This window comes from Elephantulus edwardii, unplaced genomic scaffold (genome assembly GCF_000299155.1).
Source record: "Elephantulus edwardii isolate Elephantulus edwardi_28Jun2011 unplaced genomic scaffold, EleEdw1.0 scaffold00006, whole genome shotgun sequence".
Lineage (NCBI taxonomy): Eukaryota > Metazoa > Chordata > Mammalia > Macroscelidea > Macroscelididae > Elephantulus > Elephantulus edwardii.
The window spans coordinates 5,841,413-5,857,719 of record NW_006399756.1 but is presented as its reverse complement, the minus strand read 5'-3'; the positions used below and the strand labels follow the sequence as shown (position 1 = coordinate 5,857,719).

Here is a 16,307-nt window from a genome sequence, read left to right as displayed (position 1 = left end):
CCGAGGTGGACACGTACCTGGCCCCCACAGCGTGACACACTGCTGCTCGTGGGTCTGGCAGACGCCGCTGTAGCAATAGCCATCCAGCCCCTGGCACTGATGGCCATCGTGCAGGTAGACGTTGGCTGGGCAGTGAGGACTGGCCCCTGTGCAGAACTCAGGCAGGTCACAGGCATTGCTGGAAGGTCGGCAGGCCGTTCCTGGGGGCTTCAGCTGCAAGGAGAGGGGTCGTCATGACTACCTCAGGGAGCAGGGGGCTGGCTCCATGGGAGACCTGGAGCAAGGGCCCCCAGGGTGCCTCACACAGAGGGGCCAGACTTCCAAGGGAGTCCCTTCTACTGAAGACGGGGCCTGGGGATGAGTGTCTCATCCAGGCTCTGGGGATGTCTGTTCTCTGTGGTGTCCACCCAGGGAAGTCCCTGTCTAGTTACACACATCAGAGGTCCTGCTGAGCAGAGGAGTGACCACTGCTCCCCTGGCTCCCCAGAAGAGTGAGGAGGGGGAGTATGAGCTGTTGACTCTTAGGAAAAAGATCTCAAATGCCAACACCACTAGGAGTTTTAAGACACAATTGTGGGGAAGTTATTAAAAAAAAATCATTCTGAGACCATGAGCTTTCATCAGTTCACACTCCCTAGTTCTTGAAGGGAGAGGCAGAGAAGATGTGAAATAAGAGTATTGAGGGATGGTGAAAACCAAGGTTGAGGAAAGAGGGGTGCAGAGTGCTTGTTGATTTGACCCCTCAACTCCCTTCTAGAGCTTGGTTCCCTGCTCACGTTGAAGGCATAAGACTATTGCCACTTCCCAAAAAGGTCTGGAGGAGGAAAAGAACGGTTTACAAGTCATTAAACGAAAGGGATCACACTGAGGCATTGTCCATAGCCCTATTCTTCTCCCACCACCTGGCTTGGGCATAAGCCCATCCTTGTTCGCCGCTCCCCCCAACCCTCTCCCAGGCACCTTCTACCCACAGCTGCTGACTGCCAGGGAATGTGCCTTTCACTCTACCCACAGGCCAATCTCCAGAGGAATAGGAGGCAGGCTATTTGAAAGCAGAGGATAAAATGCACTGCACCTTCAAACTTCCATGCTGAGAGGGGTCGCTTAGAGGGAGTTTCCTGCGAGCAGAATGCCAAAATCAACTGCTTAATTAAAAAGAATATAACACTAGCCTTGGAACCTTTGAATCCAGAGCTCAGCCTTCACGTGCTGTCAGAGCTTAGCTCTGAGTTAAGGAGACAATAAACTTGCCAAAACAAACACAGCCGCGGTGGCAGGAATGGCCAGAGTACAGGACTGTCATGCTCGGCTGGTAGGGTCAGCCAACACCTTAAGCTAGAAAGACTCCAAGGTGGAGATGTTTATACTCAGCCCCCAGATAACCCCAGGCTTGCTTCCTCAGCCCCACAGGTGCTCCTGGGATTAAGAGGAGGAACCCCGGGTGAGGCTGGCTGGCAGGGATCAGGAATTCCTCTCGCACGAAAGTTTCTTCCGTTATCAACACTGGACTTTTATTTACGAGTCGTTAGGCACTCACGTAGTGCTGCGTTTGGAGCTGCACTGCTAACCCTCACGTCCACCAGCTTCTCGATGGCAGAAGGATGGGCAGTTGGTCCTGTAAAGACCCATGGCCTCAGGAGTCCACAGGGTCGCTGTGAGTGGGACCTGACTCCACGGCCATGGCCACACACCTGTCACAGTCCGTAACACTTCCAACGGCACCACTGGACATTTGAACACTTCATATGGACAATTATCTATTATCATGATGAAATGTGCTGTCATTTCGGCCACATGCCATCAAGCTGCCTTCAATTTAGAGCAATCCCATGTGGCACAGAAGAGGGAGTGCCAGTCCTCAGGAGCGTGGTTCAAATCCACCAGCTGCTCTACGGGACAAGGCTGGGCAATCTCCTCCTGTGTGATTCGCTGCCTCTGAAACCCCCCTGGAGGGCCAGCTATGGGTCGGTTCCAATCCCACGGTACACGAAGGGACGCGGAAGAAGGTCTGTGGGTTTTCTAGGCTGTGATCTTCCTTTATTGGGGCAGATCCCTTGTCTTTCCCTAATGGGGCCACTGGATGCATCCAAACCACCAATCTACTGGTTAGTGGCTAAGGAGACTGTCCATCCTTCTCCCACGTAGCAGCTGGTGGTTTTGAAGCGCATGCCTTTGGGGTTGCAAGACAGAGTCTTACCACTAGGCCACCAGAGCTCCCTACAGAATTCTCCATTTTATATAACACAGTCCATAAAGTTCATGTTCCACATCCTAGCTTGGTCAGTAGTGCTGGGAGTCTTACAAGCTTTCGAGCAACCATCTAAGACACAACGGACAGTCTCTTCTTATCTGGAGGAAAAGAGAAAGAAGAAACCAAACATTCAAAGAAGAAACCAGCCTACAGCACTAACAGTCTCCATTCACCACGGCTTCATGTACCCGGAGACCAGAAGAGCTCATGGTGTCCATGAGCGGTCATTCTGATCAGGGCCATGATAGCTAGATCCTGGCAGAATGGGAGAGAAAAGGGGAAGAGAACTCACTCTTTTACAAAGCCCAGAGCTACTGCACCAGTGGAGACGAGGGCCTTCTGAGACTAGGATGCGGAGACACTTTTAAACCTTGCATAGAAACGAGCCCCGGGTCACCTTGAACTAAGTAACCGAGTGGCTTACGAGCTACAGAGTTAACACCTGTGAGTGGAAAAACTAACCAACCACAGAGACCGAATGGTCAACAATTACTATGAAGCAAAGCCAAGAAGGTACCAAGGCAGGAAACAAGATTGTCGGAAACAGAACGAGCAGAAAGGAATCATCAAGAATGCTGACACACTGTGGAAACTAATCGCTACCACTGAATAAACCGTGCTGAAATAAACAGGACCTCTGACAACATACGTGTTTCTCCTGTCATTTGGACCTCTCTAAGTGTGGGATTCAGGGACATTCATTTCTTCCACAATGTGGTATAAGTATCACCATGTTCTGTTTCCAAAGCCTTGATTTGCCCTCCCCAGCCCCTACATCCACTAAGCAATGCCTCTTCCCTAGGTCCCAGACGTCTAAGGCCTCTAAGAAAGGATTCATTACAAAATGCTATTCCCCGGTCCGTGCAGACAGACAGACAACGAAACAGGAGGCAGTCACTATCAAGCCGAGCTTAGCGGGCTCCCAGCACACTGACCCCATGCCCTGCTTCAGCACCGGGCCGACCTGGCACAGCTTGGCAGCTCACCTGGCAGTCCTCACAGCACAGCCCATGCGCGCACACAGCATCTGGCCTCAGGGTGCAGGTGGTGGCATTGCAGCAGCGATTCGTACACTCCTGGAGAAGGGGACAGAGCCGTCAGAGGGGTCACAGGGAGCAAGCCTGGGCTGAAGGCCCACGTCACAGCCGAAACCCCCAAAAAGGCAAGGAGGAGCAGGAGGCCTGGCTCCCAGGCTAAGTGCACTTGATGGAAGGGTGTTCCCATTACGGAGAAAGCTACGCTTCTGCTCCATGTTTATCAACAGACTGGTCCGCAGTCCCCGTGAGACATCCGTAGAGAGGAGACCTTCTCCTGGATTGGGGGCAGCAGCGAGACTGGGAAAAGGCAGGTCAGCGGCCTCAGAAGCTACCTGTCTGTCTTCAGGGCATCTCTCACCTCTGCAGGTCTCTGAACTCACAGATTGAAAGGATACACAGACCGAGCTCTGAAGCTTAGTGCTCTGCGTCTGTGCTACTGACCAAGAGCTCAAGAGGTGCGAACCCACCATCTCCTCTGCAGGATCAAGGGGGACCGTCTCTACACGTAGATTTATCAGCTTAGAAACCAAATGTGGGGTCACATGCCTGGGGTCACCTCCACGGCAGGAGTTTCTTTGTTTGGTTGTTTTTTTTAAAAAGAAAACTTATAGTTTATACTGGTTTTCTTTCCAAAGTTCATATACATTGTTTTTCACGCTGGATCTTCCCCATTTCCTTTACCCTCCCCTCCCCCCACCCCATCTCCACCCATCCTCACCCCTCTGGTCCCTCCCCCTTGGATCCTCATACATGTTCTACAATAATGGTCTTATACCATATTTACCCTTATAAGACTGAGTTAGTTCACTTAGCATTAACGCTTCCTGGTCCCTCCCAAGTTACATAGTGATTTACAAAACCATTGCTCTCATGGCATTGGACTTTATAATTTTGGTTTATAGATGGATACATACTTCAAGGAGCCCTGGTGATGAAAACAGTTATGCACTGGCCACTAACTGCCAGGTGAATGTTTCAAACCCACCCACTGGCTCCATGGAAAGTCGACCCGGTGAGCTGCTGTTAACATGACTCCCTGTGGACATTTCCACTCTGTCACAGAGGGTCACTGTGAGTTGGAATCAATTCCTCAGCACTTAACAAAACCACATAAAACTTTACTCTTCAAAGCCTGACCCTTAGGTCTTTAATGTACCAGCTGGAAATAAAGTCCAAACTGCTGTGCTTCCCTGCAACCAGCTAAATGTCCAGAGAGGAACAGTCGTCCAGCACTGACAGCTTCTACCCGGATGGGGCCCCTGGTCACTCAGAACAACAGGGCAGCTGGAGAGGAGCCTATAGCTTGTGTCTATTGAGCTGCAAGAGATTGAAGCAGACACATCAAATATTAGCAGCACTGTTCCCCTCGAAATAAAATGAGAGAGAAAAGGGAGCTCTTTTACTAGACTGTGCACAAATACCCATTTTTTAAAAAACCAAAGAGAAGAGAGTGACCATCTTGGCTCAGTTTTAAACATAGGACTTGTGTAAACAGAGGCCCGTGTACATTTATCTAGTGTGTTCATGAACGCCCTGTACTAGGAAACACCCTAGTTCCTTGTGGTGTACATATTTTAGAAGAAATTAAAATTATCAGAACTCATAGCTCACGGAATCTCTGAGACGCTTAATAGCTTAATATATCAACACCCCTTTATTTTATTCAATGTATGATAAGCTATGAAGAACTCATACTCTTTTGGCCACAGTCTATAGCTTCTTCCAGAAAATCATGCTTTTGAATGACTATACGATGAACACCAGAAATGCAATTAACATGATTTTGTCAACAAACAGATTTACAGTAAGACTTGTATCTCAGCCACATTCCACAGCAAACTCTTAAGAACCACGCTTTCAGCTGGGGTTTACCATTTGTTCCCATGATATATACATCCACAGTTATGAAATTGTAAATTTGCTCAAGGACTTTATAAACATCCGGAAGGTATTATATAAACAATAAGATAAAACTGCCGACCAGAAGTCACCGTGGGACCTTTGATGGTCATGAGAGTTTCTAATCTATAGACTTACACTCTTAAGAAGTTTGGGAGCTTTTTCTGTTCTTGTCAAAGGAGTTGGTTAATTGCATTCCTGTTCATTTCCCTCAAAACCACAGCAATGCTGTCCTGCTTGCTATGGTCCAAATGGCTCTGGCAGTAAAACATTAACCAAAGTTCACAATTCTTTGAAATGTTAAATTACATCAGCCACCCTGTATCTAGGTCCTAAGATGCCTCACCTCCACTCCCTCCCAGTCACTGGATAATGGAAGCGGCAGCTCTAAGGGAAATGCCTCAGACAGAGCAGTTCTGACTTCAAAGGCGATTGATCATGTGAAAGAGAGAAAATAGAAGAGATAACGACGTTTCCAAGATATCTACAAGCTACTGGCATCCCACCGACTTTAAACAAGGAGATAAGGTTCTGTTCCCTGCCCTGCTGGCTGGAAGAAGGAGTGAACTGTCAGGACAGCCTTCTGGTTAATATCACTCCTAGGCTCTCGATGGAGAAGCATCAACACTCTTAACTACCTGGAATCTGTTTCTTCTGCAGTGCCATATTTATCAGAAGAGCCAGAGGCCTCACTGGTTAACACATTTAGTCATTTATTTCTTAGTATTCAACAGAGATGGTCAAGACAGCCATGAATACTAAGTCTCTCTCCAAAGAAAGAGGAGTTAATGAAGTCATCTGAGAATTCTCTCCAAATGCCCTAATTGCCATTCTCACACTGAAAAACCAGACACAGCTTCTTAGTCATGGTGACCTGGGATACACGCTAATGCGTCTTTCTGAAAGCAATGACAAGGGTTTGTGGGAAGGAGAGAGCAGATGCTGGGTCTAGCTGTGTGGCTGAGGTTACTCTGACTCACAATCACTCACAGATGAGAAGCCGGCCTCATCCCCAGCAGACCAAGAGGCCAGACACAAAGACACAGCCGCTAGCTCCAGGCCTGAGGAGGAGAACACAGAGTTCAGGGTAGAGAGCCGATGAAAAGTGCAGGTCAAAAGAGACTGGGAACAGGGAATCGGCTGTCATGCTGTTAGAGAGTTTGCACTTAGACCCCATAAAGAAAAAGAAAAATAGGAGAGGAGGCAAGAGGGCCACGAGACTCACAGATTCCCGCCATCATCTGGATGACACAAACGCGAATCTAAGAATCTTATCCCATCAAACAAGGACCCTAATGTGGAAACAGGGAGCTCTGGTAGCATAGTCTGTATGGAATTATGCTGTTAACTCAAAGGCCACAGCTCCCCAGCAGTTCAAATCCACCAGCAGCTTCATAGGAGAAAGATGGGAAATCTCTTCCTGTGAGACCTGTAGCCTTAGACACCCAGTGTGTCAGCTAGGAGTTGGTCCCAACTCAATAGCAATGAGAGAGAGAAAGAAATGCAGTGAAAATGAAGCTGGAAGTTATATGGACATAGTTACCTCTACGGTGGAATATGCTGATAAAGACAGAATCTGCCCTGCAATGAAATGCACTGCTTGGTTATACATGGACAAGCTGGGCGACTCTCTGAAGGAGATCAAGGAAGACCTGACTGAATTCCCAGCACTCATAGACTGTCTAGCATGGTGGGGTAGCGGTGGGCACGGTGGTGACTGCAGCACGGATGCTGATGGTGGTGGTGGGAATGGTGGGGACTAGAGGATGGATGATGGTGATGATATGGTGAAGATGGAGGGGGTGGCGGTGGGGACTGGGATAACAGTGACGGCTGGAGAAATGTAAGTGCAGTGGTAGTGACTGATCACGGTGACCCTGGTGACAGTGAGTGTTGTGGGGAAGAGGACACCAGAGATGGCAGTGACCACAGTCAGATGGTGAGGGTGGCAGGGGCACTTGACAGTGCTGGTAGGGATCCTTGCAGGCACATTGGTCCAGGAGTGATGATGATGGTAGCAGGTGACAGGATGGGTGTGAACATGCAACAGGGACCACGCTGGTGGCAGTGGCGTGGTGGTGGAGGGGAACGGGTATCCAGTAAGTGATGCTAATGCAGTTGTACAAATCTCAAGACTTCATGGTTCCATAAAGAGCTGCCAGACTTATTTAAATTCACACAAATGTAAGGAGCTCAAGTAAAACCCAAACCAGTTTAAGTCAACATGGCCTTTCCAGAGAAATATGGGAAACTTAAGCTATTCTTTTTCCCCCAAGTCATTAATATGGCCACAAGCAATCTTCCCTCTGCCCACCCTTGACCTGGATGGTTTCAAGTTTTCCTCTAATGTTCTCACAAAGGGTTTGGGAACTTCCCAATTCAAACTCACTCCGACCCAGCATCCTGTCACCGTGGAGACTGTGCTCAACCCCTCAGGGGACAAAGCCATTACCACTGAGGGTCCCAGTGTCTCTGCACAGCCCCCAGAACTTATCCATCCGGAACACTCCTGCAGAACTGTCAGACTGGAATCTTTGCTGCTGGTACAGAAAAACACAGAGATGTGGGGCCGTGAGGTGGCCAAGATTCCCTTCGCCTGCTGTTCCCCAGGTGAACGCACAAACAGGCGGACACCCAGCCTCAACACAATTCTCCTTCCTCTCTGGAATCCACCTTCAGAACAATCCTCCAAGACACTCCTTCCTTAACCCTCACTAAGCTCCTTAATTTAGCAAACCCGTCTTGACTTGACTTCCATTTCAGCCTGCACAGGGCTGGGGAGGGAATCTCACATGGAGAGGAGCTGAGGTCCAAAGATTTGCTGTGAGTTATTCTAAACACAACCTCCTCAGGCTTCAGGGAGACCCTGATTTTCCTTGGTGGCTCACTGCTTTCTTTCTCTTTCCTTTCCCCTTTGAGAGTATTCTGAGATGGAAAAGTGAACATTACAATTTTTATATTGATAAACTTAATTCTGGGTGCTGTAGAAACCAGGTCAGTCTCCAACTAAGCTGGATAAGAAGGTTAAGTAAGCCCTTTGCTGGATATAAACGTTCCCTGCTCCTGCTTATTGCTTGTGAAAGCTAACAAGACCAGGAGCAGCAGGCTTGGGAGCCTCTGGCCTCGCAGACAGGTGCCTGTGGTGGTAAAGGCGGAACTGAGGCTTGAGAGCAGCTCTGGCTTAAAAAAGAATGCTGCCTATTCAAATTCCCCTCTGGTCGCACATCTTACAAAGAAAGACATGGTGCTTATTAGCAATTTGAAGCCAGGATTCCTAGGTTTGCTTTCAGCCACACTCAGAGCTAAATGGTTTTGTTAATTGTTCTTGTCCTCACTTTGCTGAGAATATTCCACTCTGAAACAAAGAAGATTCTTTATCTGTTTAAACCAACTGATGTAACTTAGACCAGAAGCTCGTTAAAATTCCAGGCAGCTAGCCTCGCTTGCAAGGCTGGCTCAAGGTGGGCACCCAGGACTTCTGCATCCTGAATTTCTAGAACTTCCACTCTGGGGCAAAGCTCCTGTAGGACCTCAAGTGTCTGCCCGGCCAATGACATGGGGCAGAAAGCCCTCTTACCTCCAGTTCCCCACAGTCACACTCCTCGCCTTCTTCCACGTATCCGTTGCCACACTTCTGCCCCCCAAAGGGCTGCTTGACTTCTGGAAGGTTGAAGAGACACATTCCCATCCCTTTGTCCAGGCTGCTCTCCAGGTCCCGCCGGCTGCAGCTGCTGAACACCATGGGGAAAGGGTACCTGAGGAGAAAGAGCCCGGAGGGTGAGGCCTCAGGCCGTGGAAGGGCCTCTCCCCCGCCCTGACTGAGCCCCTGTGCATGGCGTGGGTGCCAGCGTCTGCCCCACTGCTGGTTTCCAGTCTTCAGTACATGGATTATAAAAAGAACCAACAAATCTCAGAAGGAGGACAGCCAGGGTAATCCTGAGAAGCAAGGACTTTGCCTTGCACCCTTTGGACATGTGGTCAAGAGAGGCCAGTCCTTGGAGAATGAGACATCATGCTTGGCAGAACAGGATCACAGACACAGAGGAAGATCTTCCGTGAGACGGTTTAACACAGTGCCTGCAGTAATGGGCGCATGCACGGCAGACATGGTGAGGCTGGAGAGGGAGTGGGTGGGGCTCCACTTTGTTGTCCGTAAGGCTGGACTCAACTCCCTGGTGCCTGACAGTAACAACTCAGCACACAATAGGTACTCTCAGCTCCTCCGTACAGGCCAAGGCTCCCATGAGGGAGTGCTTCCAAAACAAAGAAACCATCACTGGTTGGTTTTCAAGTTAACACATTAAGACAGTATCAGAGTCTAGAGAAGCCCTGGTATATTCACACAATGGAATACTATGCAGCACTGAAAAACAAAGAGCTCATGAAATATTATGCAAATTGGATGACCCTGGAGGACATTATGCTGAGTGAAATCCCTCAGTCACAAAAGGACAAATGTTACATAGTGCCACTGTTGTAAAACGGGACTGCTATCAAGGTTGAGGAAAGACTGAGAAGGAGGGGAGGAATGACGTATACTGCATTGAAACAGATGAGGGAGAGAACTGTTTAAGACAGATATATGAATGGATATTATTTTCATGACAGGAGTCCGGAATGAAGGCAGCACAGTGGAGTGGACTTGGGGGCGTAGAGATTGCATAACAATGAAAGAGTTTTTCTTTTACCTTTCAAGGAGAAGAGTGAATTGGGGGGAGGGGTGAGCCGGGAGAAAAGTGCAGCAATGAATGACTGGAAACCCTAAGTCTCTGTAAACTTTCATTAAAATGAATAAAAAAAAAAAAAGAGTATCATAGACAGTATCATAGACAGAACCACAGACACTGGCTCTTGAGAAGCTGATACAGCAGAAAGTGCATTCTTATCATCTGTAGTGTGTATTATGAACAAGTATCTATGCTCTTACATGAAAGTGTAAAGAACAAAAAGGTACAAGGGACAGTGCTAATGAATTCTATGTTTTTGGTGATGCAGCCCCCAGGGGAGGTCAAGATTTGCCAACACTGGCAATCAGGTCTCTTAGGGCTGGACCACTTTCCAAAGCACAGGCCTAAAGAGAGTCTGGCCTTATGAGGTGCCGTAGGGTTGGTTCCAAGCCACGGGGACGTATGTCCAATAGTACAACCCGGTGCTAGTTATCTTCACAGCCACTGCCGTGTTCCCTTAGGAGAGTCGAAGATGTCCCCAAAAGCAGGTCCTACTCTGGTCCTTAGATATCACCAAGAAGGCTATACTTTCAGGGATCATTTCTATAGTCCGTTAAATACCACCAAGGACTGGGACAGAGTCACTGGCTGCCCGGTAAAGTCCCCGTCTGAGAGAAGCTCCCTTCATAACATGCATCACGCCCTTCATATGCTATCGTCATTCTCAGCATTTCCACCCGTGTCGTTTCATCACAACTTTGGACTCCCTATTCTTTAAAGTTCTCACACGTGCTTTGTTGTTGTTGTTGATTGCCGTCAAGTCGAGCACGACTCACAGCGACCCTATGAACAAAAGGCCTGAAGCCTTTCTATAACAATCATCCTGTATCAAAGTTGATAGTGTTTCCAGAGGCATGTTGTTTAGGAAGCGGATGCCACTCCTGCTTCAATTCCTGTGAATTTGGATGTACAGACAGTTGTTTATGAAAGCACCATGCTGAAGGCCAGCTTAGCTAGACTGTTGTTTAATGATGGGTTCATAGACATTTGTGGTTCAAGGTTTAAAGATTATTCTGGCAATGAATTTAGGTGTTCCCTTGTGTCAATGGGGTCTGACAGATGAATTTGAAAGTCTACCCCATGATTTTCCATCCACTGGGATGACCTATTATGACAAGGACTAAAACGCTCAGACACGGTGGCTGGGCACTATCCATTTCTTCCGATCTCATGGCAAATGTGCAGTGATTACTGATACTGAGCATGTGGTGGAGGGGAGGGTCCCCGCTGCCTGACGGTGCTTAAGGTGAGTGTCCCTCTTTGTATGGCCTCTTTCTCCTTCGTCGCAAGGCCTTCAGAGATAGGGGTCAGACGTGCCACGGGGGCTGACACTGCCTTGAAGAGAGCCGTTTGCAGCCTAGGACCACAGAGGGTCGTGTGGGAGGGAAAGACTTCGATCATCGAAGCTACTGGAGAGAGGTTTCTTTCTCACAGCAGCTCGTTTTACTCAGCATTTCTTCTCCTCCTCCCTAACTGAATCTTATGTCTCCACAGCAAGGATAAGAGAGAAGATGCCAGAAACAGAAGATTTTATTACGCAATGAGGGTGCAGGGCCTGCGGTCCAGCAGGCTCAACGCCTTCCTCCACGGGGACACTTACGGAATGACACTGCACTTGGATCCCAATCAACTGGCCTGACTGATGCAAGCTGCTGTTTTCCCCAGACAGCAGGCTCCACCCACACGCAATGACTGAATTTGGCAAGATTCTGAAATCATGACAATTTCCTTTGCCAAACTGATAATGCTGCTTTATCGCTTCCCAAGTGTTTTCTAGCAATCTCAGGCTAAGTAACTCTGGAGTCTAATTCTAAACTACAAATAAATGAATAATTTGCATCTGGTGGGCGTAAAGGCAACCAGCCATGACTAACATTAATGCAGCCCTGGAACATTGCTTCTTTTGAAACCTTTCTAACTTCCCTTGGCAGACAGAGGGATCCAAACATGGCTCTCCACTGGCCTGCTGCCTCCCTGCTCGGCCTCACTTACCCACTGCTTCTCTGTCCGCTCTCCAAGGCCACCTGCAGACTTAGCTCCTCTAGGAAGTGGCCCTTGAAAAATTAAAGTCCTCAGATAACATGCAAATCACTTGTGTCAAATGCATTGACTCTACCAAGAAAACACTAAGCAATTTCAGTTCAGTGCTTTGCCACTAATTATTGACCACTTCCTATGAAGTGAGAAAAATACTTTTTTAAAAAATAGTGATTTACAGAGTACTGGCTTTAAGCTAGATGACACAGCAGAGGATATTTCAAAGCAGCATTTTCTCTTCTTTTTTTTGCAAGTTTCTTATGTGAATGGAAACTTACAAAACAATGCCGTGAGGCCTGACTAACCACCTCCATTTTGCAAAAGAGAAAGAGGGACTTGTGTAAGGAGCTCAGTTAGGGGTGGACACTAGATGGGACCGCATCCTGATTCCAAATTGGATAGTTAAAGAGCTGTTTTCTTGTCACTGGGATCAGCTCTTCACCGGGTTACCTGTGCAGAGCAGCTGAGACCCAGAGGGTGGCCAATTAGCCCCCTGATGCACTGGTTCAGTCCCCGTCTTCTTATCTAATGCTGCTGGAACAGATATTCAAGGGGCTGGCTTTAATAAACAGAAATTCATTTTTTCACAGTCAGCAGTCTAGAAGTCTGAGATCAGGGAGTGGACTCCAAGGGCAGGCTTCTCTGTTTGTCCTGGGAAAGGGCCTTGCATTTTCAGCCTTTGCTTCTTGGTGATAATCTTCTAGCAGAATATTTCTCCCATTTCTACTTCTCACTTTCTAAGATCTATTTCAAAAGATACTTGTTTACAACACACTCTACATTACTAGTCTCATAACAAAGAAAACCCATTCCAAAAGGAGATCATAGCCAGGTAGACCCCAAGGCAAGCCCACTGTCATCAAGGGTTTTCCAGGTCACAGTGACCCTGTGGGACTGAGGACAACTGCCCTGCAGCGTTCCCAAGGCTGTAATCTTGATGGAAGAACCGGTCCGGAAGTTGTAATCCATGTGGAGTCCACAGTGAGTGCAGCAAATCTGAGGTAGTCAACCCTTATGAAGGCTCAGTGTCCGAACAGAGAGAGATACTCAAATGACCACGGGCTGCAGGTTTTGGTTTGGTCGGGTGTTGTAAAGAACACTGCTCGATAGAGTATCACAATGAGAATTTCCCCCCTAGATCCAATACACAGCGAGAGCAGTAGTGACACTGGAAACTTCCAAAGTGCAATAGGGCCGATTACTTAGAGAGTGGTCTGCATCGCTGCTGGTGCGTCCCACCTGCCTGCCTTGCTGTTAACAGGTGGCCCCTTGCGTACCATGGTGGTGAGGTCAGCCAGCCATAAGGGGAGTGGTTAACATTTCCACACATTTTAGGGGAGGCACAAATCAATCCAGAACAACTTTTTTGCCTGGTTTCAAAAGCCAAAGGATTGCAGATTGCCTGCCTCTTCTTTTCTTGTTTCCCTTATAAAACTTCATGTCATTGCAGAAATGACAGGGACACGTAGGAACCTCACCAAAGGGAAGAGGCCTCATCAACAGCCGCAGCGGCATGAAGCCAATGCTTACGAGGTCAGACATGGGCCCACGCACACACACAATGCACCGGCGTTACGGGAACCAGCCAGGCTGGGGTCAGAGGTGCTCGGTTTCCTGGGCTGGAGCTCTGGCTGATGCAGACCCGCGTGCTGACCACAGGCAGGAGGATGGAGCACCCGTGACCGGCTGGGAGCTGACGCCGTTTGGAGGCAGGACACCCCAGCGTCACAGGAAACCTGGGCAGGACTCATCCCGTCCTTTTCCCAATCTATCGCCTTCACTTCCCTCACTCACAGCTGAGAACTGAATCCACTACAGGGCCAGGGGGTTAGGAAAACACACAGCTCCCGTTCCGCTCGGTCAGATCTCCTTCCACAGCCTGGACTGGGGCTCAGTGGCATCTAGTGGAGGAAGTCATGGGCTCCAGAGCCCTGGAAGGCGGTGCAGAGGCAGCAAACTGCATCAGAAGACACCGGCAGCGCTCTGTATAGACGCTGCTGAACCTTAGTTCTCACACCTCCCAAATGGAGCAGCGCCGGGTTCCTGGCAGAATGAGCACCTTCTCCAACTTCTCCAAGTGTCTCTGGGTCCTCAGCACACTGGGTCCTGCCAGCAGAGCCCGCCCGCATACCTGAGGAAAGCCACCTGTGGGAAATGCAGCACGGCTCCGAGGACCCCCATGCTGTGACCGGAGAGGGAGGCCATCTGAGCCGGGTGGACATTCTGTCCACCTACTGGTGCACCTCCACAGACCGGGAACCCGGTGGGATACGCATTGTCACGTCAACACCAGGCCTGGAAAGTGACAGTGTTTTACCAAAAGCTGGCCCAGCAGGCCCACCAGATGGGCCGCAGGAGGTGAAGGAGACCACCAGGCCAGGAGTGAGAGATCAGAAGGGTCCCCAGTAGGACATTTCATTGTTAATAGCTAACACCTGGGTCCCAGAATGGGCGTCTGCAGCACATTATAATTCATGCTCTTAACATGTGAACTCTGACCTCTGCTTCTCCTCCACGGAAACCAATTAAATTGCAAATGTACCGGCCCAAAGTTTTTAATAAAGACAGACGCCAGCTGAGCTCTGGTCTGCTCTGAGGAGTGCAGGTTTCTGGAAGCTGCCAGAAGGTAGACTTCCCACTTCTGCGCTCTGATGACTGTTTGCTCCTGAACTAAAGCTTAAAGTGCCAGAATCTGAGGGCAAAGGCACTGTGCCCCACGAGAGGAACCCCATCCCACTGGCCACAGAGAGAGTTACCACCTCCTGGAAGGATGACCATGCCCCCCATTGAGACACAGACACCAGCACTGGAAGGAAAGGATGACCATGACCCTCACCGAGACACAGACACCAACGTTTGAAGGAAACTATGCTGACTGTGTCCTTTACTGAGACACAGACACCAGCACTGGAAGGAAATGATGCTGACCACCCCCCACAGGCTGAGTAGGGACTGTTCACCTCTGACCTAGTGCTGACCACAGATCCCCACCCCAGCGGGGAGACCCACACAGCTCATGCCAGCACCTTCTGCTGACTCTGCCATCCGTGATAAGAATGCACTTTTTTTAAAAATCAACGTGATCAGGGAAGAGTGGCTGAGACCTCCAAACCGCCCACACCATGCGGGAGTCTGTGGGCCTGCTCAGTGTTGTGCCAAGCACTGGCACTGAGGTCACAGGAAAGACCCCAGGCGTGGGCATGAGAGAGGTGTGGACGCTGGACTCTGAGGGTTCCCCTTCTCATAGGCACCAGGGGAGGTGAGGGGCGGGCCCGGGAGCCAGAGCTGCAGGCTCATGTCCACAGTGTGACCCAAACTGAACCTCAGTGTTCTCACCTGTAAAAAGGAGGTGATCACATCTGCTCCTTGCTCGTAAAGAACGCAGAGGCAAATAAATGAGAAAGGAGGTGTCTAAGTTTTCTGTAAACAGAGAACAGCTCTGCCATTATGGGGTCCTATTTTTAAGACCATTTATTATGTTCTCTTTTTAGCCAAATGAAGCACAGGCTTTCATGAGATTCTTGAGCACTGCTTCTGTCACCCATCTCTACGGCCCACGACAAAGAAGCAGGGGCGCTTAAGCTTAAGCCTCTCCTCACCTGCTTGTGGTTGGGTGGGTTGTGTTTTGTTTTTCAAATTGAGCTTTTCTAGTTTCTTAAAACTTAAAAAAAATTCATTGTATTATATCTAATTTTTTTTGAGCGTGGAAAAAAAAAAGAGGCAGATTTCTTCTGGGAGAGTACGCCACAGAAGGGATGAGTGCATCTTCCTCACGACAGTAACTGAGGAGAGTTTAGTCTATTTTTATAAGCTAAGTAAGAGCTGAGCTTTTCCGGTGTTTTTAACTTATTTTAAATGTTTCTATTTTTATAAGCTATTTCAAATCCACAATGAAGGCAGTCTGGTGGCCTAGCAGGGAAGCAGCAATTCTCTAACCCAGAGGCACACAGTTTGAATCCAGCAGCTGCTCTGTGGAAGAAGGGTGGGCAATCTCTTCTCATGTGATTTACTGCATCTGAGAACTTGCTGGAGGGTCAACCAAGAGTCTGTTCCATGTTGACAGCATATAACAAGACAGAACAAAGAGGTACATAAAAAAAATGGAGCACGTTTATCGCGGCTTTGTTCACAACAGCAAGGAGTTGGAAACAACCTACGTGCCTATCAACAAACGGATGGATAGAGAAGCTGTGGTATCTTCACACAATGGAATGCTACGCTGCATTGAAAAACAAGAAACTCAAGAAAAACAAGAAATGCAATATTATTCAAAATGGGTGACCCTGGAGGACATTATGCTGAGTGAAGTATCTCAGTCACAAAAGGACAAATACTGCATAGTGCCACTGTTGTAAA

At 48.7% G+C, this 16,307-nt stretch overlaps 1 protein-coding gene across 1 annotated transcript in view; it reads right to left on the bottom strand.

The window, feature by feature from the left end:
- Positions 1 to 16,307, bottom strand: part of ADAM12 (ADAM metallopeptidase domain 12) — a 267,155-nt gene that overhangs the window by 32,223 nt on the left and 218,625 nt on the right. The window contains exons 13-15 of the mRNA XM_006880131.1: positions 8,765 to 8,942; positions 3,238 to 3,327; positions 18 to 213 (exon numbers count right to left, since the gene is read on the bottom strand). Of these exons, the coding sequence (XP_006880193.1) occupies positions 18 to 213; positions 3,238 to 3,327; positions 8,765 to 8,942 (464 nt within the window). The remainder of the gene's footprint in view (positions 1 to 17; positions 214 to 3,237; positions 3,328 to 8,764; positions 8,943 to 16,307) is intronic.